General features: G+C 41.3%; 2 protein-coding genes across 6 annotated transcripts in view; one reads left to right on the forward strand and one right to left on the reverse strand.

The window, feature by feature from the left end:
* Nucleotides 1-615: 615 nt before the first annotated feature.
* On the reverse strand, nt 616-8,357 carry mdh1ab (malate dehydrogenase 1Ab, NAD (soluble)). Its single transcript, XM_041946845.1, has 9 exons — nt 8,310-8,357; nt 7,676-7,774; nt 7,099-7,195; nt 5,173-5,348; nt 4,598-4,720; nt 4,282-4,458; nt 3,917-4,030; nt 1,629-1,718; nt 616-1,435 (listed from the first exon to the last, which is right to left on the reverse strand). Exons 1-9 carry the CDS (start codon nt 8,310-8,312, stop codon nt 1,313-1,315), a joined length of 1,002 nt encoding a protein of 333 aa, XP_041802779.1. The 5' UTR covers nt 8,313-8,357; the 3' UTR covers nt 616-1,312.
* Nucleotides 8,358-8,507: 150 nt separating this feature from the next.
* Nucleotides 8,508-23,267, forward strand: part of LOC121613817 (WD repeat containing planar cell polarity effector) — a 78,585-nt gene continuing 63,825 nt past the window's right edge. For 3 of the 5 annotated variants that reach the window (XR_006007213.1, XM_041947464.1, XM_041947465.1), the window contains exon 1: nt 8,706-9,119. Coding sequence is in view for 2 of the 5 variants with exons in the window: in XM_041947464.1 (XP_041803398.1) it covers nt 9,027-9,119 (93 nt within the window). In the remaining 3 variants the exon portion in view is untranslated. Of the gene's footprint in view, nt 8,534-8,705; nt 9,120-14,101; nt 14,179-23,267 lie in introns of those variants that run through there. The other 2 variants (XM_041947466.1, XM_041947467.1) reach the window with 2 other exon arrangements.

Raw genomic sequence — 23,267 nt, forward strand, 5'->3', positions numbered from 1 at the left:
CCATGTTACCTCTCATTAACGTTCAGTCCAGTTTTATAAGTGTCATAGAACTAACTGTTGTATGCAGTATACAGGTGCTGGAAGACTACTTGTAAGCATACTTACACCCAACTCTTTACACCCTGCATACTTCCTGGTTCTAACATTAAGAAACCCTGAGTGTGCAGAGCCTGCACACTCAGAAAAGTTGTTAATCTTCTGTATTTTTATTGATTACATTTGTGATTGTGGTGCAGAGTCTGTCCGCAGAGACACTTTTTCCTACAGGGACAATAAATTATATTCTGTTTTTCTATCACAGGGTTGTTACAGAAAATCCTTCTCACTCAAACTGATGGCTAATTTAGAGTTGCCGATTCATCATGTATGGTATTGGACTATGTGAGGAGACCCAGACACAGAAAATCTACACAGAGACTTCCCAGCAGCCTGGCACATTTGAACCCTCCACCTTCTTGCTATGAGATGACAGAGCTAACAATGCCTAGAAATATGGCACCTTAAGAAATGGGAACTACATTGTGCCTATTTGTTTGCCTGTAGCATGACAACACTCACACACTTGGAAAACAAATGTAAAAAAATAAGAAAAAACAACTTCATCATTTAATTTTTTTTAATTGTTTCAGCTTTAAAAGTTATCAGTTCCAGTGTTTGAGGGCTTAATGCATCACTGACTATCTGTAACAACCATCCATGTTTCACATACCCCCAGAGAGAGTTTTTTGGAAAAAAGCTGGTAACACATTTGGTGTACTTTCGAAATATACTGCATACTTAAGGTGAAGACATACATCATGTGTTGGTGTACAGCAGCACCGCTGTAGGTGTCTGTACTGGGAGACTGGGATACTGAAAAGGAGACTAATTCCGAGCAATCACTTATAGCCACAGTAAACCTGGCTACCTTGTTTTTTCCACTTTGTGTTTGCACAAATCAAACAAGTAGAAGGGTTATAGTGCAAATGGCTTTGCCAGATCACAAGAAATGCAGAGTGCAAAGTAGACAATTACTGAATGTTTCTTTAATTTGCACGATGTTATCTTCACTATCTAACAACCTCCATTTGTATCGAAAATTTGTGAAAGAAAACACAAGCAACCCAAGCTTGCACGGGCTCATTTCTACACCGTAGCTTCCCAAGTACAAACCCGACTTTACACTCATAATCACACACACACACACACACACACACACACACACACACACACACACACAGAGTAATGCAGGGGTTGTTGGAGTGCTTTGTCACAGGCGTGCGTCTGGAGTTATGGGGCTGTCTAAGTGGTTGGGTGGCATTGAAGGGTCTAGTCATGCCTCCAGGAAAGCCACAGCTGTGTCTCTTTCCTCTATCAGCTCTGCTGCTGTGGCGTCCATCTTGGATTGGGAAAAGCTGTTGATGGCCAGGCCCTCTACAATCTTCCAGGTCTTGTCCTGAGGAAATGTTATACTTTCATAAGTTTTATATTTTGGAATGCTTACAAACCTGATTTTACAAATGTCCACTGGTGACAGTGCATCTTTTCTGAAACCTGCTTCACATTTTGAGGACAAACACGCTAAAGTCTATCTAGTTCGCTATTAGTCAAGCTGCTAGAGGAGTGAACCCAAGGTTAGATCATCTCACCTTGATCTGGACAGGGAATGAGTAGATGAGGTCGTCTGGGACTCCATAGGAGTTGCCAGAGGAGTAAACACCCATGGAGATGAAGTCACCCTGAAAAAGAGGAGAAGGAGGTTAAAACTGCATTTCAAATACAATATTGCTTATTCCAGATATGGCACAATGGAAAGAGCAATATCAAAGTAGCATGAAATATCTTAAATCAAGGGTGGGAAAACCTTCAGCTGTTTGATCCAGCTCAAGAGGCAATTCATAAATACAAATACAGCTCAAAACATGCTAAACTGGATGGAGGACAAATGCTCGAGATAATAAAGTTAATGCTCTTTGGTGGAGTTTAGATGCTCAACAAGCATCTTTCACAGACCACATTCTGACAGAGACTGTTATGTAGGAAAGTTTTGTGGTGAGCGAGCTAATGGCTAAGAAGCTGAAGCCTCATTCAGAAGGAGAACTTGTGGAGTGCCTTGTTGTTGCTGTGGAGCTGCAAACACAGCACAGAGTAAAATAGTTCAAAAGTGTCTGTTTGTCTGGAACAATGCAGAGAGATGAAGAGAAACCTGACGTGGAAACTCAATGATAGCAAGTGTCTGTGTGATTTGGCCTTCATGGTGGACATTACCAATAACCTCTCAGAGCTGAAACTTGAGCTCCAGCAGCTTCTAAGCTCTCTACTTTCAAATGTGAATTAATTTGAAGTGACATTACAACTGTGCAACTGGGAAGAGGAAACACTGTGCATCTTCTCTGCAACAACAAAAGCTGCTACAACATCTGAATACGCTGAACTTATTTGCCTCAACATATTTGCTATACTGTTTAAAGTGGAACCAACTGATCTGCCTGATAACCTCCAACATGAAATCTTTGAGGAGGTGCAGCTTGGGGCGGCTCGCCCTGTGGACACCCAGCCCATCCACTCCGCCCAGCCCGGAGACACAGCTGCGATAGCTGAAGAGGTTCATGTGTTCACAGCGGAAACCACAGCTCCACGCTGGCTGTTTGTTTTATAAATCAACCGCAGAAAAAACACAGACACAACCAGAGAGAACAGCCCCTCTGCCTGACTCAAACTGTTGACTCGTGGTCCTTCAGAAATAATGCTTCCTATTACTCTAACACTCTGATTAATAGAAATGTTAAATTCATCAATTCAGTGCGGCATGTTTCATATCACGATTCCGGAGGAGTGACTCGTGTGAGCAGAGTTTCAATGGGAACGCAGCTGTCGTACGAAGCAGGCGTTTCATTTAAACTGGGTTCAAAAAAGCCAGTTTTTATGTGAGAGCATTTCACTTGTTTCAAGCTTCTTGTCTTTAATTACATTAATAAGATATAACTTCTTACTAGGATTCAATTACTGGTTCTGAGTAACAACGCTTGAAGCTAGAATTCTCAGAAACATAAAACTGTTTGATCAACACTGTAAAGCACAAAACTGCAACATTTTTAGTTTGGCCACGCTACTTGTTGTTTACTTTTACTAAAATAACTGTGGATTCTTTGAGGCTAGACATTTCGAATTCTTTTAATAATCTTGATAGGTGAAATTTTGTTTATCTTAAGCAATATTTCCACTATCTTATTGCTTTTTTTCTTCTTTTGGAGAACTGAGTTTTTGCAGTGTATCTCATCATCACCAATGTTAAAATGAGTATTCAATACTACAAAGCACAACATTTGACAGAGCTGTATAGACTTGGCTTCACGTTCTTCCAACACAAAGAACGTCAGAAATAGTAACATGAACTGTTTCTGACTTGTTAGCCACAAACTCTGGGCCATATACATGGAAGTCTGTGTAGATTAATGACTAAAACTCTCTTGGGTGAGCACGAACACAGAAATATGCATGCATATACACACTTTTTGTCAGACTGAAGACCATACCGTCAGTTAGCCAACAGAAGGTGTAGGCACATCCTTAATCAGCTCTTTGTATATGAATACCTCTGTCCACTCAACCAGTCTCTCAATAGCATGAATGACAAAAACGAAGCCAAATGTTCTTAAAAAGACTACCTTGTCAAGATCTCCCAACAGTGCAACAGATGTTAACAATCATTGAAATACACATAAGGTTTGAGAACTATAATTTTAACTGCTAGGTGTGTCGGCTATAAAAACAAGTAGAGGCAAGTTTTGCATATTAGTTCCAGTCTCTTATCTTTCATTGCCATCTCACTATATCACAAAAAAACTGATTATGCAGGAGCAGTCTTTTCTGTTGTTGTTGACAAAATGTGACATTCCCACATCTTAACTGGGGTGTAAATAAATATGTTGTTTACCTCAGGGGTGCCTGACCAGATGTCTCTCATGTGGTCACAGATGGCCTTGGCTGCAGACATGGCGCTGGACAGCTTCCTGGCCTTGATGACTGCAGCGCCTCTCTGCTGCACTGTCTACAACAGAACAACATGGAGCATTACATGAAAGTGCAGTGGTAGTCAATGGGGTGTGAGCAGAGCAACTGAGCATACTGGGTGAGCTTGTGTTATTGAGTTGTGCAGCTAGTTCTTGTTTCGCATGTCAAGGTTTTGGGTTATGGGTTGAGGGCCGAAATGTTTGCAGCAGCACGAATTTTCTCTAAAATATGAACATATTTTCAGAATTTAGTCTAATTTTTTGAGCGACTAATACATTTTTAACTCACAGCGATGAAATCTCCTTTAAGCCAGGCATCATCCTTGACTGCATCAAAGCAGGCGAGCTCGCTACCAGACATGTTGACCAAGCAGTGGTGCACATCTGGGTACTGGGTGGACGAGTGGTTGCCCCAGATGATCACATTCCTCACATGGGTGGCAGGAACGCCACAGCGCATCGCCACCTACATACACACATGAAGGACAGTAAGCAAATTTAGGTTTCGTGATCGGCTCAGACTAAGAACTGACTATATGGCCAACAGTCTTCGAGTCTAAAGAAAAGTGTGACTACAACTGCAAAGAAAAGTCTATGGGGCGCACCTGAGAGCGAGCCCTGTTGTGGTCCAGACGGGTGAGGCAGGAGAAGTTCTCTTTGGGGATGGAGGGAGCAGACTTGGCTGTAACCAGACAGTTTGTGTTGGCAGGGTTTCCCACAACCAGCACCTGAAAACATACACAGACACACTTTAAAATACAACCAGAGGGACTCATTAATAATAGCTTATTAATAGTCACACGTACTCCCATCTGATAGATTTGCTCAGTTTAAAAGCAGCTGTAGGTTTTATATCATATGTGTATCACAGTGGAGTCACTCTGTTAATATCATAAATAGAAAAAAAAATGTGGTTAAGCATGAGAGAATAAACACACTTTTGCACAACATTGCCATGTGTATGAACATGAGGGCTCTGAAGAATGGGAAACAACCCTGCACTACCACAATGGCAACAAATGTTTAACTACTTGGAACATTTTTGCATCCGGGAACTCAATGTAAGCCACTTAGCCAGAGGCAGAACAGTTTCATCTAATATCCTTGAGCAGGTTCAGAAGAAAGGGAGTGGATGCCTCAGGATATTTGCATGTTAGATAAATTCATCCTGTGTTATTACTTTAACGGTCTTCTTGGCGTACTTCTCCAGGGCGGCTCCCTGGCTCTTGAAGATGGACACGTTGGCTTTGAGCAGGTCCCTCCTCTCCATGCCCTCCTTCCTCGGCATGGAGCCCACCAAGATGGCTGCGTCCAGGTCCTTGAAGGCCACTTCCTCCTTGTCAGTGGGGACAATCTCTGTGGATAGATCGCATGAATTCATTAATGGTGCTGGTTGAATTTATATACATATGTGTATTTACTATATACCATAAACAGTGCTTTGCCACACCTCAACAAATTGTTAGGCCACCATTTACCCCTTGAGAGATGATTAGGATGACATTTGTTACACAAGATCTTGGCTTTAAAACTGTCAAGGTTTTGGCTGTAAGTCACTGACTTTTCCCTAAATGAACATGACTTCTGTTCTTAAGTTTTCATTTGTCAGTTGAAAATAAAATAACAAATATATACATTTAACATGGATGATAACATTCTGCCTTCTCCAAGCCATAAAATAAATTTCTGGGTAGATTTGAAAGTGACTGGGACCCAGTAGTGGTGCCTGTCTATTAGGATTCTTCTCTAAGTGGTGAGCTCGAATAAGTGCTGTCTCTTGGCTGTCTGCACTGTAATACAGAAACATTTTCTTCCATGGTATTCCAGATAAAGGTTAATTAAACAATAAGTACAATGAGTACATAAGTACAATACTTGCCTGTCCACATGGTCTATGTGACATTTCATCATTATGATTCCCATTTTAAATAGTTTGAAACCAAACTTTGTGAAAAGCTTTACTTCCTTTATAAATCCTACATGCATACAGTTCTGAGAAATGTATTAGGGGCATATCCCATGTGCTATCCGTATTGTACTGTATGGCTAGGCCCATCTCAATGCATGAAGCGTTGTCTTTGCAGCCCAGTTGTTAATACAGGGGCCTCTCACAGCCCCTGTCCAAACAAAGCAAAGGACAGCACCAATTCAAAGGAAAAATTCCAGGTCACAATGGAGATGGCACATAATGGCGCCTCACGACTGACGTCATGACAGCAGTTACAGGAAGCCAGTGCCGATATTTATCAAGCGTCTCAGAGAAGGGAATGACAAGGGCCGCAAAGTCCTGTCTTAAAATTCTTACAGTGAATGTGTTTGGTCTGGGGATGCAGCAACTCTTTGTTCATGCAATACTGTGCACATGCAAGAATTGAAAATAAATATTGTTATTCATGTAAAATCGTTAATGTTTTAGCTAAATGGAGTACAGTAGTAAAAAAAGACCCACAGAATTGATTTTGAGATGCTTAATAAATACAGCCGCTGGCTCCTTCTATTCAAAGTGTGTTTGCTCAGTAGTAATGAGGAGTAAAGATGAGAGAGCAGAAGTTGTAGCCATTCATAAATGTCAAGCTCTTTAAATAAAACTACTTCTTAACCCCAGTATCTCCCTGTAACTACAGTTGCCCCAATGATATTTAGAGGCTCCAGAAAGCTGAAAACTATGCAGAAACCTTGATGATACGTGACACATGCCCGCATGATGTAGGAACATGCTTATAACAGAGGCAAGAGCTTTAGTTACTGGAAGTGGGATAACGCATATTACTATTATTATTATGAATCATACTAAGAGTGTTATATTATTATCAATATGAAAAGATGTGCACAAAAGTGACAATATCAAAAGAACGACAATCATCTACAATACATTAATGACCTGTTTTAAATAAAGAAGACATCTCTGTCTCAGACCAAACCAAACATTTTGAAATTCATAAATACAATTTAACTCCAAATAGCTTCTACAAAAACAGCAAAAAGTACACAAAGTAAAATCCACAGTCTACATGTTTATGTAATGCTGATATTTGATGCAATAACAATAACAAACTGTCATGTTATTTTATAGTATAAATGATTTGTCCCACCCTTAAACATTTACCTCTCAGAAGTGGGAGAGCACAGTCCTGCAGCTCCATGACAACACCCTCCAGGACTGGCAACATGGGCGCAATGTCCAGAAGGAGCAAAATGAGTGGCTGATCGCAGGAGGAGGGAAGGAAACAGGCAGTGAAATGAGTAAAAACACGCTGAACTGAATATAAATGCATTTAAATCATAATTCCCATGTATAATGACATGACAGTGAGGGACTTAGTTGTCTCTGGAACAGAGTGTGAAGGCCTAAGCCATGTCCCTCATTATGGCCTATGCCAAGTGGATCAAGCGGTTTTAAAGTTGGCCTAAGACTCTTGGCACAAGATCCATTTCACTGACTTCAAGGACAATCCTGGCTCGTCCCAGGGCACATGCACGAGCAAGTGCAATCTGATCAATTCCTGCAGGGACAACATCTGTTCAATGTCACCCAAGATAGGACCTGGACAACTTGTGATATTCACAGCTGCTTACTGGGGGTTGTCGGTATCCTGTATGTATCTTGTGGCGCTGCCCTTACACAGCTTAATGAGATAAGGGAATTGAGTGTGTTATGTGACCAAGACAAAGCCCTTTCTTACCTGATCTTTGCCAAAGACATCTCCCTTGGCAATGCTGAACAACAGGGAATAGGCAATCTGCCCAGCAGCGCCGGTCACCAGAACTCTAATAGGCTCAGACTGCAAGATTGAAGGGAAAGAACACTGCTCTCAGTACTTTCAACACTGATTTTACTAAGAGGACAGGTATGAAAACTTTAGTTTAATTGTCCAGCGCACGTGGGCTGGGTGTCTATTTTTGTCGACATGATTTTCTAAAGCAGGGGGTCAGTTCAAAAATAGACAGTGCCTTCTAGTTGCATAACAAAACCAGGATATACTTAGGTTATCAAGTCCATCGCCATCTTTACCATCCAGCATTAATTAAATGCCCAAAGTTGGCAAACTAGCTGAGCAACAAACTACAAAAGGCGTTGACTAATTAATATGACTAATTAATATGAATATGGGTACTGAGGGGTTGGTTACCCGAGGTCACCGAGAGCCATATGCTGTACATGCATCGTTAAAATCAATATGTACAGACGAACTTTATGAATTAACAAAACTCCGTGATATATTTACTAGATCAACTGAAATAACTGCTGGTTTATCTACGTTACACTGCACCACTAAAAAAAAAAACCAAAACGATATTATTGCTGGTTATACTCACCATATTCACACGACAGCTTTGACAGTCACTCTCCCACTTCTCGCTCAAGCCGGAGGTCACGCCTATTTAAGTCCTCAGTGGATCACGACACTTGTAAACGTCTGACGACAGATTGAAGATCTTGGTAGTTGTAGTTGTTGACAGGTAGTGTAGTCCTTTATCATAACGAACACATTATTCTCAACAAGTTAGACCGCAGACAGCTGAAGAAAATATCGCTATCGGTAATATCACCATTTTCTAAGCTGTTAAAGCAGGTTTCTACAGGATATCGCTATTTAAAATACTACGTGGTGCGCAGGCTGCTACAGGATCGCTAATGTGCTAGCTGGTTAGCATATCCTTTAAAGTGGCGCTTGTCGTTGCTTAGCGACCTGTACCCAGCGACAGCAAAGAGCTAGCTAGCATCGAGAGTACAGTACAATTACTTTAGCTTAGCTGCTCATGAGGAAAGTAGACAAAAGTCCAACGTGTATGATGAGTTGGCCCGAACAGCGACTGGCTTTATCCATATGAAATTAAACTGGTTTGATATAACCTTTTTTCAGTGCAAACGAGGTTGTAACTGTAAGTTTGGATAATGCTAAGTACCCGGTGTGGCGTTCACATGTCATCCTCATCAAACAAACATTGCTAACGTTAGCTAACTGACGTTACAGCATTAAATACTTGTAGTGAAAGGCATGTTTTTATGTTTTGCAACGTTTGTTACCGTTAATGTTAAGTTCAGTCGCGTTAAGTTCACTGAAGCTGAGCAGCCCAGGAGAGAGCTCGAAAACTTTTTCAGTTGTCGCCACTGTCATAATCAAGGTAGGTTGATAATACTGACGGTCACCTGTCTCTTCTCTTTCTCCTCTCCCTCTTTGTGTGTGTTTGTGAGAATGCTACATTGCGTGGTGTTTAGCACGCATACGGGAGCCCTTTGTGATTTAATTTAAATGCTTATTGTTTAAAAATGCCAACATATGTCATAGGCATTGGGTCTTCAGTAAATCCATAGCATAAAGAATGACTTAATGCTGCAATTTATAATAAACTTACAAAGTGGAGGATTTCCAGCAGACACGTAATTGATCTACTGTATGCAACACAAAATGTGTTTGGACGTTCCTGTTGTTTTCACAGCTGTCTCCTCATCTTTGGTTCTTCAGTAAAGTGTTTCTGTCTATTGTCTTGTTTTGAGTTGGGAGGACCCCTACAGAGGCCCAGTGTTAAGTGAGCGTGGTTATCAATATTTCATTACTTCATTACAGGCTCATTACATGACCTGAGCAAAAAGCAGAGGAGATGGTGTTACACCTGGCTGGCGTCAGCAGTCTCACTGTAAGCCAGCTTGGCTGGCTGTTAGCTGGGTTAGAACACTGTGCCAAATGTTATTATAGGTGAAACTCACTACTCTTAAGTGTTGGTGGTTGTGGCATGAATATCATTTTCTATTTTGGTTTCATTTTTGACTTGTATTGCTTTTTGGTTTGGAAACATTTGGGGTTATTTATGAACAGCATGCAGTCAGATTGACAAATGACAAAATTATAATTGCAGTTGGAGTAAGACTGTATTTAGATGAGCGATATGTTGAACTACATAACAGTAAATGATCACTCTCATGTGAGGACAGATGTAAGTATTTGGTTGAACTGTGTTGTAGTTAAATTTTTGTTTGGCTTTCTGGTGCAGTGAAATGAATAGTAAAAAGCAAGCCAGTGTGCTTAAGTAAGTTTGTGGGGATGCGCTTACGTTGTTGAAAAATGACAAAAAAGTGAAATCATTTAAAGTAGAACTAAAGCAAAGTGCAACCGGAAAGGGTTAACACTGTGCATCCTCCTACTCTGCAAGAGCAAATACCTGCTGTTGAGTGTGTAAAACCCCTTCAGGTATTTGGTGAGGCCTTTAATGAACTGAGAAGTAAGTAAAATAATTTCCCTGAACGTGTTTGCTACGCTGTTTATTTTGGAACAATATCATATACCAGACAACTGCCAACAGGAAATGATTGAACTGCAAAGCAACACGCTACTAGCAGTTCTTTTTAAAACTGACTCTTGTAGGAGACTTGTTTCCACCCAAAAACTGACTGACCCAAACTTGGAAAACCAACTGCGAGTAGCATCATCATCATCGCTACCATCTGACATCAGTTGCCTCGCCAAAGAGCAGCAGTTCCACGCAGCTGGTCGAACAGTGTGTGACACCCCCTCCCTCCACACCTTGTGAGTTGTGGGGTGTGGTGTCAAACAACTTCTTAACTTTTCTTAACATTTCTGGCACAAATAGTCACACCTAATACATTATGATGCTGTCACTTTGTAGTCCAAATAAAACAACATTTTGCGCACTTACATCCTTAATGTCATCAGTTTCCTCTTTCTTGTACAGGCGGGCATTATTTAAAAGTGAACCAGTGGGGTAAGAGTTGCGTACAAAAAGACGAGGATTTACTGTATTTGCTACAAGGAATGGATGGGTGAGATTCAAATGATATTTGACATTTTGTCCAGTGGACAACAGCGGAGCCTGTGATGTCATGACTCACACAATGGAGCATAGGGACCAGTGGTCAATAAGTGGCAAGGCTGCTATTCTGGCTGGCACAAATAAGCTTCATCCTGTACATCCAAATGTGACTCTTACTAGCATTGTCTGTTGTTATGACGGAGTGTTAAATAAGGTTATGTATGAGGTCGGCCTTGTACGTACATGCTTTTGTGTATCTGTCTGTGCTAAACTGAATAGCAAATAGATATATACTAATAGTGTTTAAACACACTTACTGAAAATACACTGTGGAGGTTCCCCACCCTTGCTAAGGATTCATTTCACTACACCAGAAAAGTCAATCAAAAACTGAACTGCAACTCAGTTCAACCAAATACTTATATCTGACCCAATATGAAAGGTATTTTTTCTTTTTTATACTATAAACGTTATAGCATGCTGTTTGATTGAAAATAGTTATGAGTTTATGTTTTTAAGCCTTATAAGATAATTAGTCAAATTTAGTTTTCAATGGCAGTGCTGCAACAGTTGCATTGTTGTGCTGTAGTGCTTGCCTTGTCAGGTTCAGATCAGTTATTTGCCAATCTCAGTCTCCGCCATGTGGAAGGTAACATTCTCATGTAATAATAACATTTTCCATTTTGTCCAACATCCCACTGTTCTTTGACAAACTAAATGAATCCAAACCACCACCAATTCTCCATCCAAAGCACAAAACTGTCCTTGCTTTTCGTGTCTCCACCTGCCAGTGACAGGGGCTGACACGGACACTTCCCTACTCAAAAGGCTGTGTGTGAAAGCCTGATTCAGAGCTGTTTGAAGCAGCTGCCATGGTCTGGCAGTGTTCCTCTCAGCTCCAGTTACATTTTTACGCCTCTGTGTGGTTTCTGCTTGTGTCTATCATGGGTGTGAATATGGGACAAACAGTTGCTCACAGCTGTGTGTTGGCTGGCATATTGCTGTATAATCACTCTGTGGGTTTTTTACATCAATCAGAAGGGCCTTGAAAAATGTTGTGGTCTACTTCTTGTCATGATCTAGTTTTCTGTTAAACTCAGCTGCTTTTTCCAGAGTGAGTGAAACATAGTGGGGCATTTAGAGGAAGTTGGTGGAAACACAATCTGTTGGATGTGTACATACTCAGCTCTATTGTAACACGTTTGCCAATACAAATTTAGAGGGTGATACTATGTCAGTATTGTGTTAACACAAGAATTGGCACGTAATATTGAAATAACTTATTTTAAATGGGGATCCATAATATGCAACTAACTAAGATCATCTACAGGAATAGTTTTGACTGAATAAAATGATTGATTGTAAGAGTCAGAAAAAAATTAATTATTCAGCCCATATTGATTGCTTTATGTATTTCAATGCCATTTTGTATTTTAATTTGAAGTTTAAGGCTATGGAAAGTTTTGGATTTAGATACTGGAATTAAATTGCAAACTAAGTGTGGGAACCCCTTAAAAGCTCGGTTCAGAGGAGTAAGAGTTTCCTGTCACAGAACATACAACGATGCCACCTGTCGGCAGTGAGATATCTGGAATAAAAATATCTACGAGTGACGGGAAGATTAAAAGTACACCGTGGTTAATCTTTTCTTTAAGTCATTTGATTGCATCATGTTTTATTCTGTTTACCTTCTTATGATGTGCAGGACTAGTTCAGGATTGGTCACTCTTAGTACTTCTCTTTATAGCTGCCATGACATTAGAAGACAGACAACTACTGTGTAACTGTGTGACACTGTGTAAAATGTAAATATAAACAAAATACAGTCATTTGCAAATGCACTGTGTTTCTAGTGGTAATATCCTTTATACAATCATGTGTTCACAAAGTGGTGAACCTCGCTCCATCCTCGCTTGTGAACAACTGAGCCTTTCCAGGATGCCCCTTTTATACCCAATCATGATACTATCACCTGTTACCAATCAACCTGTTTACCTGTGGAATGATCCAAACAGGTGTTTTTGGAGCATTCTACAGCTTTCGTTGCTCCTCTCCCAACTTGTGTTGCTGGCATCAAATTCAGAATAAGCATATATATCAATGAAGCTGATGAGGTTAAACATTTAATGTATTGTCTTGTACTGTTTTTAACTGAGTATATGTCGTAAAGGATTAGCAAATCACCACATTCTGTGTTTTTATGTTTTACAGAGTGTTCCAACTTTTTTGAAATCAGGGTCAGTTTTGAGATCAGTTTTACTCTACTTTATGAATGCAGAGGCTGTGCTTTTGGTTGTTGCAGACAACTTTAAAACAGCCCCACCTTTGTGTTTTCAGTATTTACCGAGCTTGTAACAAGCTTGTTTTACGTCACTCAAAAAGCATAGAAGTCCACTGCAAATAGATCGCACAGAGGTCAGCCTCCTCCTGCTCATTTTAGATTTTGTCAGCTGATCAGCTGATTTTGGGCAGTACTTCCTTTGTCAGAATATTGCTTGTCTGTGAATTATTCATTAGCCTATCAGTGTACTTTGTGTCAGGTGCTGCCATGAATGTACATTTAAATCAAAATCACCTGAAATTCCCTAAAGGCTTGTGACAGTTATGATTTTACACAAGCACACATTTGAAAGAGTCTGTTGTTGCTGTAACTGTTGTTTGACAAGTTAAACACCAGTGTTTATTTTCTTCTCTGGCAGTCTCCAAAGTCAGGTTGACATGAGGGGATTAGGCATACTTTGTCTTTGTAAAAAGGAAATCAGAATGAAACCAAAAACAGCAGCGGCACACATGATAATATCTGGTGCCAGTTTGCCATGCCGGCCTGATCCCCTGTGTGTGTGCTGTGAAAACAATCAGCATTGTGGGTATTTTATCCCACCCACTAGACGAAACCTGGAGCCCCACAGACGCGAGGGGAGTGGGCAAAGTTCACACATGCACAAATCCTAAGCTACACAGACACACATACACATGCATACACTTATACACATGTGAGTGAGCATGCTCTAAGCTCAGCAATGCCTGGATTTTACGCATACATGTGCACACATACAGAATACGCTGTCATGCTCTGAGCTGTGAAAATCTTGATAAGTCCATGAACAGCAGCATGCCTCTCTCTTTACAGTGTCTGTCTCCTCTGCTGACCCCTCTCTCTGTCCTTTGTCCTCTCCATCTCCTCCTCCTCTTTTGTTCCCTCATCATTTCACCTCCCTCGTCTCCACCCTTTCTGTCCTCTCCTACTTTATCTCCTCCTATAGTGCTCCTCCACTCGTCCCTGCAGAGTGCACCTGAGTGACCCTGTCACATTGGCAGCTGGGAGGCAGATAGCCAGCACACCCACCGGCCTCAATATCACCCTCTTATCTGCCTTGCTAGACCAAATAGCCCTCACAGTGTACCAGCAGACACGGTGAGATAGCAGGTTGCAATCACACGAGCGCACCTACGAAAATACATAAACAACACACAAACACAGCAGATAATTACATCATCGTCACAGTTATCTCCCGTCATATTCAACTTCTGTATCCCTGTGCCATCTCCCTGTTTACTTTATGGCATATCTGTGTCATGTTCCTGCCTAAGATTAGTTGATGAAGCTTTAGATCAGATGGAGCCAGTGATTTTTGTACCCTTTTTTTTTCCAACACTGTAATGCAGACAGTAGCTGAGTTTAAAATGTGGCCCTGTACTGTCATTCATTATTTGCAGTAACCACAATAATACACTAGGTGTCAGTGTAAGGCTGTAGTTAACCATGGTCCTTCTTGGATGTCACTTTACATAGCAGTTGGAACTTGGTGTTGATGGATTTTGTAGTGAAGACTCTCCAAAAACACTTGTTGCTGCAGCAGCAGTCTTCCCTGTAACAACTGGGCTTATGACTGGAAGGTTGTCACTTCATATTCTCACACTAAAATTAGGTAACCATGTGAAACAGAGTGATTTTGTCACCCTTTTGCTTTGTTAACATAGTGCACCTTTTCCTCAGATGATAACAGCTTAAATCTCTGTTAATCTGCTTGCTCAACGTATATTTATATAGCACTTTTAAAAACAGAAGTTTCAAAGTGCTCTACTGGAAGAAAATGGAAAAAGAGGAGATGGAAGAGACACAGAAGACAATATATAAAACAAGAAAATATAGGTCCAACACTGGAGTGTGTTTATACTCTTGGCACATGTAAAGCTTTGTCTCTCCCTTTTTGAAGGTATTTATGCTGCCTAACATGACTGTCCAGCTTGGGAAATAGTTGGCTGCAAAAATGTTCTTCTGGCTTTCAAGACGTTCATCTATCTTTGAACCCATTATTAACGCAGCTTTGGTGAGAATTTGTGTGCTATTGCTCATTGCGCTCAAAAAAGCCTAATCTATTTGGAAGAGTCATGTCATGTGGAAACAGGCTTCTCACAAAATTTGTATTCACAGCAAACGTACTGTATGTGTAAATCAAACTCTTACCCAGACTGTTGAATGATGTGAAGTAGGTCACACTCATTGCTGTTTAATTCCTGCATGAGGAAATTTGCATCTAATCATTCAGCATACTGCAAATGACATAGCCTTTAATAATTCTCATTGTCTGTTGTCTTTACACAGAGCAGAGCACATCTTCCAAGTAACCCTTTGAGCTATCATGAATTGTTTGAGTCCAGAAATAGCCTGCAGATCCATTTGAGCTGTTGTTATTATGTGGCTTTGGCACTTTTAGGACAAGGCCTGGAGGGGTACGAATGTTTCCAGTCTGCCTTGATGTACCTACTACCTCTCTGGGTTTCTCTCGCGCTGATTGTCTGTGATTGAAACCTGAGAAGGGCTTTGTTTCTAGCCAAGTATTGGCTTGCTGTGGGGAAATCAAGACAACCAAGCTCAATCAGAAAGAACACAAACCTCTGCAAACCCACCAACTAACTTCCTGGCACTGATGCAGAACTATTCAATTAAATCTCATAATATACACACACCGAGCCGTCCTCAGAGGTATGTTTCCTCCCCTGAACGAGCCTCAACCACACTCTGCCACTCTCTGTCTCCCCCTCTCTCCCCAAGGTGTTTGCATAGTGAAATGGTCCGTGAAATGGGTTTGATGGAATCAAACTCCATATTAAGACAAATACATATTTCATAGCAGTTGATGGACTGATTGATGAGGCTGTGTCTTCATTTCCTCGTTGCGTTGCCGCCAAGGAAGATCGTTATCAGGAACAGTAATATGAAGGATCATGGCTCGGCTTGTTTCAGAGAGGAGGTGTTCACTTGTCGTGTTATGACTTTGAATGTTTCGTGGTGTGAGTACCTGAGTGTCTTTATGTGGAGAGAAGAGTGTTTTTGCGTGTGAGAAAGTGTTTCTGTGCTCCTACAGCATGTCCTCTTGATAGTGGCCACAAGGGGTCACCAAACTGCCACATGTTGATGTTCTGCATTTGTCCTGACTGAAAGCTCACTCTCCGTTCACTCTGCTGTTGACAGCAACAAACACACTTTTTAAAAACTCACTGAAGGATGACCAAAAATGCGGCAGCAACAGTGTCCTGGATCCACAGCCAGCTGATGTGGCAGCAAACTCGCATCAGAGAGGGTGGAAGGTGGTTCACGTTTTTATCAATGCAACTGTTGTTTTTGCACAACAAGGCTGGCTGACAAACCCTCCCTGACCCACCCCACCTAGCCCACACGCACCACCTTTCATTAACCTCAAAACCCAAATCCATCCAACTGGACCGGTGACGGAAAGTCGCTGCCGATGCTGGCGGTCACACCCTTCTGCACAGCCATAATGGGCCATGGCACAATTGGGGGCCACGTAACCGACAACATTCTCGGGTCCGTCCAAGAGGCCGGTTGCCTGCAGGTTACCAGCAACACGGCTTGTCCCTGTTTGTCTGCACTCACTAAAAGGAAAGAATGTTTTCCCCCACAACATGGCTGTGTGGGGATTAAAACCCATTCTGAGTGGCCCCGGGTCGTGCAGCAGATGTTAACCAGGATAGTGCTCGTTGCCGTGCCGACAGTGAGCCGGCGGGATCGGCCCGCCCAGCCTACGTTAAGCCTATGTACATGTATGGGGGACGGGGGGGGGGGTTCGAACCAGTAAAGGGCCTGCCACACATTACAAAGAATGGCAGTGGGAAATTTGTCACAGTGGTCACACACAAATTCATCAGTACTGTCTCTGATTGTCATCACATGCATGTGGAATGTAGTACGTGGAAAGCTGGGTGGCCTGATGCTGGTTTGTGTTTGAATACTTGTTTGTCACAGAGATTTTGTCAGGACGTATGTGAGAGTTGTTTAGGGCCAGACCCCTCAATATCTGCTTGGTGGGTGGACATTATTAGGTCTAAGTTTTACAACAGCAGCACATGTAGGGTTTTAAACCAACAGTTGCACATCATCTGTCAAAATCACTTCCCCTTCGTGAGCAATGATTTTTACTCTCCCCGATGATGTTTTAATGTGATGTGTTGTTTGAGCTGCTAAGCTCTCAAGTGCTTGTCACACAGAGCCTCTAATGAAGGTTACTAAATGCACATAACATTATGGATAAAAGAAAATAATGGGACATAGTCAATATGGCACAAGTCTTTGGGGATGATTATGTTGCTTTTAAAGTACAGATTTCACTTTTAATGTGTACAAAGTGAAATGGGCAGCATTATAAGAAACAGCAGTAATCTGACAGAGACACAGCAGCTGGACAGCAGCCAGTAGTAACAATATATTCTTTACAGCCCTGACACGAATGTCATATGATTGACATTTTTTTTGGTACAGGTGCACAATGATTGGTGAAAAAGCCTAAATACAAGAAAGAAGGATACATAGTTTGGATAAAATCTTTAACAGGTCAATTATAAATTGTAATTTATAGCCCCTGTGTTTTTTTTTTTTTTTTTTTTTTTTTTCGGATTTCCTACAGTCAACTGTAACCACTTGCCGAAAGCAGTGTTTGAATTGTAGGCCTGCGGTGAGGTTGTGTGATTGTTTGATGTGAAATACGAGCCTGTTCTCTTTGCATCAGACAGGTCTAACTGCAGGGTGAATGTGTTTAACATGGGGCCCAATGCAGGGCCCTGCGGTACTCGTAACCATCAGGTTCAGTGGAAAGAGGATACAGAGTCTGACAAGACATGACTTGACCCAGCTGTAGAGGCAGAGCCCTGCTATTGTTCTGAATAAACAGCAGAAATCAGTGTTGTAGAATTTTCCCTTCTTCTCTGTGTATGTGTGTGTTGCTGTGTGTGTGTGTGTTGGTGTGCACGTCATGCGGTTCGACTTGCACAATGACAATACCCTCTAAGGACGAGTATTGGGTCGGAATTGGGCTGTTTTCACTCACGGCTGGGTGTTTGGGCTCTTTAACAGATGAGAATAGTCAGATGTGTATGAACATGCACGTGCCTGTGCACAATTGTCTCATTTCGTGCTTCCATTCTCCTGATTTCAAACCTCAGCAGCAGCTTGACTGACCCCTTACTGCGGGTGACAAACAACCAGACTCCACCGTGATAGGAAAAACTTTTTCCCAATGTGTCTCTTGCTATGTAGAAGTACAAATACCAGATTTTATTAAGACAGCTCTGTATACCACGAGTTAGCAACCTTCAATGATTTCTTTTTACAATGCGTGTACTGTGGATTTGGCATTTGGTTCTGTATCCAAGGTATGCCTTTGAGAAAGACATACAACCCTTGCTTGGTCTTTTATTGTGACTCTTAAAGTGATTTGTTGTCACTTACCAAGTAAAATACCAAACATTTGCAGAACTTGCCAAATGTGTTTGTTTGCTTGCTTTGTCGACAATTGGTCAAAAACATGAAGCAATTTTAAGACATTTGTTTCAGGTAATTTAAGATGAGGATTGGGTTAAGACAGTGATGAAAATGGCTGTTAGCAGCTGTTATAGAATTTGATCAAATCTTTGGATTAAAGTCATTGCGATCCCCAAATAGTAAACAATATAAGGTTGAAAACCGGTTTGCCCAGACTAAAGATCATACTACAGTGATGAAGTGTGATGGACAACTGCCAGGTAAAGGAAAGAAGACCTGGGAGTAGACGCTAGACAGGATTTTATTCCTACTGGAGATATGACACAAGCATCCATCTCTGAGGTCACGGCAAAGAGAACAAACTTCTTGGTCCGAGTGCCATCGACGTCCTACCACTCTGTGCCATGTCAACCTGTCAGAGAGAGAGAGGCAGAGGGAGGCACTGCCTGCTGAGAGGTGTCCAAGGTGTCATGGCCTCGTCTGGGAGGTGACAGACAGCATGTGTGTGAGTTTGTGACGGGGAAATAAGACCGCTGAGAAGTCTAGGGGACGTTTGTCTTGACCTTTCGTGTTGTCAGGGTCCATCTCACTCTGTGCATCTGACAACAACTTTAAAGGACCTCGTCTTCCTGAGCCCTTGACAGGTGTGTGTGTTTGTGTGCGTGTGTACCTGAAAGTGCATACATGGTTGTGGAAACCATTTGTGCAAAGCTTTGACTAAGCTGTATGTGTGTACACGTGCAAAAATAGAGCTACAGGACATTATTGTCCTAAAATGAACACTTTTTGTGCACCAGCTGCATTCTTTTAGAGGCGCCATAAACGTAAAAAATAGTTTCTTGTAAGCATAATTGTACCAATTTATTCTAAAGTAAAGGTACAGTTGTTTAAAGGCACTGATTGAGGTGCCTGATTGATGCAGTTGAAAAAGCAGTCCTCCACTAATGCAAAGAAAATTGTTTGATTCTTGGCCGAGAATGTGTTTGCATGTTTTCCCCGTGTTTGCGTGGGTTACATGCTCCAGTTTCTCTTGCCGTAAAAACAATGTATGTTAATGGTCAATCCTACTGTCTGTGCCCTATACCAAGTTACTGGCTTAAAACTGGACTTGGTCATAATACTTAGGATGGGTTAAAAGTAGAGACTGAATTGGATCAATAAAGGACATGCCTTAACCAGGCCTTTAAAAAACACAATAACAGAAGACAGAACAACATTTTTTAAAGATTTAATTTCAGTTCTAACAAATGGACTTGGGCCTAACAGTCCCAGACAAGTTGAGGAAATAAGACAGCACTCAGAGATGGACTAACACTGTTGTTCATTTGAGTTTGAGCATAAAATTGTTCTTTTGAAGGTACAAATATTTGGGATTGCACTTATAGAAATGAAGATATTAAGATATGAAGAAACAGATGAAAGAGCAATAAATACCTGTAGAATTTAAATGAGCTCTGTATGTGCATATACTGTATGAATGTACTGTGTGTGTATTGAGTAAGTGTTTGCATCTGGACTTTTTTTTGTTTTATGCATGTGTCTGCACACAAGTAGACATATTTCATCATTTGTGTTCGTCTGTGAGTCGGTGTGTGTTTACTGGTTGTACGCATGTTTGTGGTCAGGAGGTGAGGGGCGAACAACAGGGCACCAAACAGCTTTAAAAGAAGAAAATCCAACAACATAAACAAAACCACGGTCAGTGTGACACGTGTCACCTTCGCTGTGACAGGGGACAGACACCGGAGAGGCACATAGTCCCTGAGAATCTCTTTGAAGTCAGCTAGCAATTGTGCCGCTGGTTTGGACGTATTGTCTTTCCTGCCCTTGGGCGTTGCCGTAGGGCAGATGCACTCGGCTTTTAGTGAAACACTTGCCAGGATTAGGCCTATTAGCTGAACAGGAGTGAAAGACAACCAGAGCGGAATCCGGTCTGAATGTGGAAATTTTGGATTGTTAAAACATTTAGTAGGTATGATTAAGCCAGGGGTCTGCTTCTCTCTTGCTGTTTGTGCAATGAGGTCTTGATTAGCCACAAAATTTGTTGGACAAGACATTCGCCACCAGACATCTCTTTTTCTGCACTTTTCTCTGTCTCAGTCAAATGGTGCTGTGTTTGTGTTTCTGCTCCAGGCACTGGGTAAATACCAGGAGTAGGTTGCCCCCCCATTTCCCACCTTCCTCCCTCCATTACCTCCACTAATGACGTTTACACATCTGCTTAGAAGAGCTTCCACTCATCCCTCTGTCACCCTGTGTCCGTCTCTCTCTCCCTCCCTTTGTTGTACATGTACACACAAGCACATGGACACACTGAGGCTGCAAGATTATGTTTGAGAATTACATTCTCGATTATTTGGCTACTATATTTATATCCTAATTTCAACCTAACTAGTCCAACTCAGAAGGACATAATAATAACACAACTCCCTCTCATGTAGATCAACAAAAATCACAGAGTTCTGAGGAAAAAACAAACATAAGGGGACAGATGTGTATGTGAGGGAGTTTCAGGGCCTCCTAAGAAGGTTAATTGGTCCTTAGGTGGCAAAAGAATATGACCATATCTTTGAGTTTTGGACTGAAAGTCAGATAAACATCAAGATGCAACCTTGGGCTATAATGTGCATTCTTCTTCTTTTCTTACACTTTATCAACAAAACAATCAATTAATTTAGAAAATAATCTGCAGATTAATGAGTAACTAAAGTGATAATCAGGTGCAGCCCTACAGACTTGTTTGTCCTAGAAAGGTAGATTCTGTGAATAGCTATATACTGTATGATCCTCGTTTCCACCTTTTATTTGTTCAGTGTTATTATTTTACCTTTCTTCCTATTTGTTCTTGACATTTTTCTCGACACCTGAACTTTTCAACTCTTCACCTTCACATGCCCTCAAACCTGCAATTGTACTTCAAGTGACATACACACATATACATCTACATACACCAGTACACACATGCGCTCACATATTCTGAGACGCACACATATCCCACTTGATAGAGAGACTTGCCCAGCGGTCATGTCACTGCAGCTTCATTTTCCTGCTGATTGACTCGTCCTGTAAAACGCTCAGACACGCACACATGTGCACATGCATACATCGTGACTGTACCTGTCACCTCTCTTGAATAGTATTACCTTTACCTCATTTTGTTCTGCCTGTCCATCACCTCTATTCTTCTTCTGCCGACAGCTGAATGGGCTCCTGTGGGACTTTGTTAAGTGTGTGTGTGTGAAAGGTTTTCAGCCTGCTGCCTGGCGCCACTTTGCCCACCCTCCACTCTCCTGCACCAGACCCTCTGTCTTGTAATGGGACAGTTGAGAAGATGCGCTGTACTTGTGTGTGTACTTGTGTGTGTGTGTGTGTGTGCGCGCGCGTGCGCACTGCCGCCAGGCCTCGCAGCACTTTCACTCAGAAGAAAATAGTTTTCAGTTCGTCCCCTCTTTTTCTCTTCTCAGCGGGTCAAGTTCTGTAACGCCTTAGGTCCTCACCAAAACCAGTGAAGTAGAGTGACTGAGGGAGAGAGGATGGAGAGAATAGAGCTTGACTAGTTCACCTAAGCCCCACTAGTGACCCCTAGATGCTACAATTTTCATTACATTCCACAATATACAAAACAACATAGTAGGTCTGGTGTAGTGCCCATTGATAGCTGTTTTTCCTGGTTAAAGAAGCAGTTGATGAATCGGAGCTCAGCAGTCAGGATTAAGAATGGGAACGTCATCTTTTTACGTAGCTACCTAGCTACATTCATGAAAAACAGGGCCAGGAAATGACTTAATAGATGACATGATGATATTTCTTTGATCAGTGTCAAAAACAGATTCATGTCACCTCTACCGCAACTTCTGTATCAATGGCCATATCACCAGTAGCTGTTGAGTTGTCTTTTTCTGGAGCTACTAACTGATTAACTGCCTTTTATGGAAAATTTCATCCATATTCTTCAATTTCCTTATCTTACACCAGAGGTGTGCATGGGTGGTGGGTGGATATTGCTGATCTGAACACAATGGAAGTTAGTTATTGTCGTTATTATCACTGATTTGGCCAGCTTAGCGACATGATTAACAGTTGCAGCAGCAGTGGCTATGACAAAGCTCATGGAAGCAGTTCAGGTACTATAAAGCCATTTAACATCCAATTGCAGCAATTTTGCTCAGTCAAATCTAAGCACACAGGCATGATAAACACACTGTATTTTTAGATTTATTAGCAATGTTTCCATCAATGTATTTTTATTTGAATTTTAAAGTATCAGTATCAGAAACTTTTGATGGAAATAAGAATATTCATGAAACTTCCTCAATTAAAAAAAAACATGTTTATATGGTTGCTTGAGGTGTTTTTTGCCTTTTTCAAAAAAGAGTTAATGCACTTAATGGAAAATGGAAACATCTTTTCTTATTAAGTTCTGATATAGCGATCATATAACTCACACTCATGAGCTGTTTCTGCTCTGAGAGGAGGAGAAGAAGGATTCGAAAATTCATTTCACATTCCCTTGAAAGTTAGATTGAAATTTTGCTGTTGCAACTCAGGCTTTTCAAGGATATCATTATCTGCGAGACATTGTTGATAGTTGTTCGAAAGTCCACTAAGAAAGCTTAGAAAGTCCTTCTAACTTCAGAACTTGAAGAGTAATCATCATATTTTTAAATTGTCTTCAGCAGTAATGTAGTCCAGTAATACATACCTGGTTGTATTGCAAACAAGAA

Source organism: Chelmon rostratus, chromosome 11 (genome assembly GCF_017976325.1).
Source record: "Chelmon rostratus isolate fCheRos1 chromosome 11, fCheRos1.pri, whole genome shotgun sequence".
Lineage (NCBI taxonomy): Eukaryota > Metazoa > Chordata > Actinopteri > Chaetodontiformes > Chaetodontidae > Chelmon > Chelmon rostratus.

What these genes read in the sequence shown, in the direction of transcription:
- mdh1ab (XM_041946845.1), bottom strand. An exon ending in ACGCCAAGAAGACCGTTAAA is followed by an intron (nt 4,721 to 5,172) that starts GTAATAACACAG and finishes GTATGTTTTCAG; the next exon opens with GTGCTGGTTGTGGGAAACCC. An exon ending in ACAACAGGGCTCGCTCTCAG is followed by an intron (nt 4,459 to 4,597) that starts GTGCGCCCCATA and finishes GTGTGTATGTAG; the next exon opens with GTGGCGATGCGCTGTGGCGT.